The 4,066-nt window shown below is 42.8% G+C and overlaps 1 protein-coding gene across 1 annotated transcript in view; it reads right to left on the reverse strand.

The window, feature by feature from the left end:
• Positions 1-3,543, reverse strand: part of LOC107740222 (proteinase-activated receptor 1-like) — a 7,426-nt gene extending 3,883 nt beyond the window's left edge. The window contains exons 1-2 of the mRNA XM_016552569.1: positions 3,392-3,543; positions 2,532-2,615 (exon numbers count right to left, since the gene is read on the reverse strand). Coding sequence (XP_016408055.1) covers positions 2,532-2,615; positions 3,392-3,455 — 148 coding nt within the window. The 5' untranslated portion in view covers positions 3,456-3,543. The remainder of the gene's footprint in view (positions 1-2,531; positions 2,616-3,391) is intronic.
• Positions 3,544-4,066: the final 523 nt, after the last annotated feature.

Below are 4,066 nucleotides of genomic sequence, written 5' to 3' on the forward strand. Positions count from 1 at the left end.
TAGTCTACTAAGGGAATCAGTCTCTCGAGACTGACCTCTGGTGCACTTAGAGCGGCTAGCTCGGCGGTGCCCTGAAGCGGCGAACCGGCAAGGGACGGCCGTACTAGCTGCTCTAGAGACCTCAGTGGAGGTCGCGAGCCTCTTAGCACCACTACGTTTCCGGGTGGTAACTGAGAAAAGCGCTCGCCGGAGACCGCTGCGCCCTGGAACACCGGCAGGGTTGGCAGACCGATCTCCTGAGGGCACTGAGGAGAGACGGCCACCGTGTAATGCGGTGTACACCGCTCTTCCCCCGAGGGAGCTGGACCTCAGAGGTCCTATAGGCCTTAAGCGTCAGGACGTCCACAGAACCGCCTTCCGCTAGAAGCCTTCGGCCTGGGAGCACCACTCTGACTCTAGACTCTGCGGAGTACGAGAAGTGACGCCCCCAGAATGAGGAGCTGGAACATGGTAGGTTGGGACAGCTCCCGCCCAGAAGCCCCTGCTGACCGCCTCAACCTCCTCAGAGGAAGAGAGGTAAACACGTGCTCTTACTCAAGAACAACCAGCAATCAAACAACCAGACGAGTAAACACGGTCTGGTGTGATAAGATTCATATCAAAAATTGAAAATGATATATCTAACTTCTCATAGTCAGATAAATACTTAATTTAATTCCTCAGAATTAAATGCAGCCAAACAACCAGACGAGTAAACACGGTCTGGTGTGATAAGATTCATATAAAAAATAGAAAATTATATATCTAACTTCTCATAGTCAGATAAATACCTCATTTAATTTCTCAGAATTAAATGCAGCCAAACAACCAAACGAGTAAACACTCGTCGGTGTGGAAAGATTCACATCAAAAACTCAAAATGATGTAATACACGCGTTGCCTTGGCAGCGCGCGTGCCGCTTGGTCACACAAACAATATCAATCTCCTCTGAGAAAAATAGCTGCAGCAGAGCTCTCACTCAGAGGGGGAAAAAACCGCAGCGTGGGCTTCCGAGCCTCGAGAACTAGCTCTAGATCTAGGGAATGCGGGTGGAGATGGGAAGAGCCGTCACGTGCGATGCCCGCGATCTTAGTCGCCGCAGTGCCTCAGCAGCAGCAGGACCGGAATCGCAAGATCACAGGCACGGACACACTCCTCGGAGCGTGCCCGGTGAGATCGGAGCGCTTAACAGGGGGAAAAGCACAATCAGCCCCCCGAGAGCCGACTGCGCGAGCTCTGCTCCCCATTAATGCTGCTCATTATAATATTAATTATAATATTAGGCCTAATATGCTTGTGTAACTGATGCCTGTGCAACTGGCAAGCTCATCGACGCTCTCCGTATCAATCTCCTCGAAGAAAGACAGGCGAAGCGTCGTGCCCTCTCCCTGGGGGGAAGGACCTCAGCGCGGACTTCCGAAACCCTGAGAACAGGCACCGAATCTGGTGGTTAAGGAAGAAGATAGGGACTTGCCCATCTACATTCCCTCCACCGGATCCATATGCGAAACCCACGAGCACAGCCGCCACTCCGCCTCTGCGAAAGCAGGGCCGGCACCGCGAGAAACGCTAGCGAAGGCTCCCTCCTCAAAGAGACCCCTCTGAGAGCGAAGCAAGGCAGTAACAAAACGCTCGCAATGCGGGCAGTCAGCTCCCTCGAGAGCTGACTCTGCGTGCTTCGCTCCCAAACAGACAACACACAAACTGTGTTTGTCCCCACCGAATATAGCACGGGCAGGGAGGAACACACAGCCTGAACGCTGCCTGCTCGCCCAAATGCTTCTTTTGACTGAAGCTTTGACATAATGGAGCTTATAATTGGACAAACAACACTAAATAAGACTCACAAACAGATAGCGACTACGCCGGTTCCACCGCACGTGCTTTTAAGCTTCCTGGTCGTTATGTCACCCCGCCCGTGACGTCTCGCCCATCCATTGGACTGATTACACATGTGATTCAGAGCGCGTTCACGCTGAAGGCGTTCCCGTAGCGTTTTGACGCAGCTCGAGTTCCTGAAGGGGAACTGGATATTTCATTAAATGCTACTGTTAATATATACCAAAATCAGATTTTTAACCATAAACTGTACTGATAAACACCATACAGATGGTAAAACACAAAGACAAAATACCATCAGGGTAACAACACACATGACACAAAAATAATGCAATAAACATTAACTAAATAACAGAAAATGTAACATAAAACACCTTAATGTAGGCTACATAATGTATGAAAACTAAATTATTTATATAAAATATAATCATTTGATGTGTCATGCAGTGACTTCTGGGAATGTCCTTTTACTGTTTTTCATAGTAAATTATAAAGTACTTTATAGTTTTTATGTGCAAAAAATATTTTTGACAGCATTTTACAGTAAAAGTTCATATAATGCGATGTTAAACCATTGACAATGTTTCACATACTGTTTATATAGTAAGGTAACTTACAAATAACCAATTTATATTTATATAGGGAGGGGTCATTACTTCATGTCCAGTTTATAAATGTAAGACAGTATTTAGAGGATCTCTGAAAACTATACCGTTTCTGGGTTTCTCGTGATGATCCTGTGGATAAACCGGCTGAACAGTTGTTGCAGTTTCAGCTAAACTGTCTTCAGCACTAACTGTAATCAAACATACAAAATAAATACTAGTAAATTCCTATGTAACATTAATAGATAAACACAGGAAAACAACCATATCTGAGAGCTCGATAATAAGAATAATACTTCCAACCAAAACACACACAGGGACATTTCCTAGGAATGCTGTGAGCAGCCTCTCTCAGAGCCTTCAGCAATATTTTGATGTGTCTGCAAAGGATTAAGTTTGAGTATAAACTTATTTGACAGGTTATATTTCAAAGCCTTGTTGGCTGGTACTAGTAGCTGTGTTTTGGAACATGGTAGATGCTTTCTAGCTGATATAAGATGGTGATATAGCTGGTCATTTTTCAAATAAATATAGCCTACAGCGAGCCCACTTTTTCTTAATATTTTCTTAGTTTCATTAATAGCCTGAAGGCACTTTGTTTTCACACATCGATCGATCGATCGATCGATTGATTGATTCATTGATTGATTGATTGATTCATTCATTCATATATATTTTTTAAATAAATAAAATATCTACAATTAGGCTTGTGGTAGATTGGAAAACACAGGATTAATAATTTTTTATTAATAATTTTTTATTTTTTATTTTTCGGATAAAATTTTTTTTTTCAAACAGTAATAATAGGCTACTTTTACTTTTTTTTTCACTTTTAATGATTAAGTTACTTTCTTCAACTCCTCCTTTCAGTCATTCGCGTAAGTTAAAGCGCACCAGGGAAAATACCAGAAGTCGCATAGCTTTTGAAAATCAAAATCTCAATTTCTTTATGCATGAATAAACTTACCGTTAAAGACGGCAGTGCATGTGTGCGCATTCAGAATTAAAAACAGGATAGTTTTGATTTCCATAAGGTCAGTTTTTGCTGCCTGTTTCTAAAACAAAAAGTCAATTTTAGTTCGAAAGAAAAACAAACTCTTCTAACTGAAGAAACCGGTTGTTTTGAGAATCAAACTCGCGCGTGAAGTTTCGAGTCACGGTCTGAACAGTAACAGCTCGTTCTGCACTGCGGTGTGGCTCGAGCGAGGATGTGCGTTTCAATGTGTGATGACATCACGACATCACGAACCCTGCGTCCCAGCTGCTATTATCAAAGACAGACATTGTGTCTGACTGTCCCACAGAGGTCTGTGTGGTTGATATGCTAAGCAGATAGATAGATAGATAGATAGATAGAATGTTGTTTGTTTTTTAATTCATTACATAATTTCCTGACCTGTTCTACCATCCTGTTTTTAGTTAGTCCAACTTTTGTGTCTGAATCTGATCAACAATGTATTGGAATGCATTTATGATCTGATTTTGTTTATTCTGCTCCATAGACATGAAGTTGCCTACATAATACCACAATGTCCTAGAAAAATAGAAGTGTATATTAGCTTATTCATGTGAGACTCTAGACTTCCAACTGATTAAGATAACACACACACACACACACACACACACTCTCTCTCTCTCTCTC

The sequence above is a fragment of the Sinocyclocheilus rhinocerous genome, unplaced genomic scaffold (assembly GCF_001515625.1).
Source record: "Sinocyclocheilus rhinocerous isolate Xijiao unplaced genomic scaffold, SAMN03320098_v1.1 scaffold405, whole genome shotgun sequence".
Taxonomy (NCBI): Eukaryota; Metazoa; Chordata; class Actinopteri; order Cypriniformes; family Cyprinidae; genus Sinocyclocheilus; species Sinocyclocheilus rhinocerous.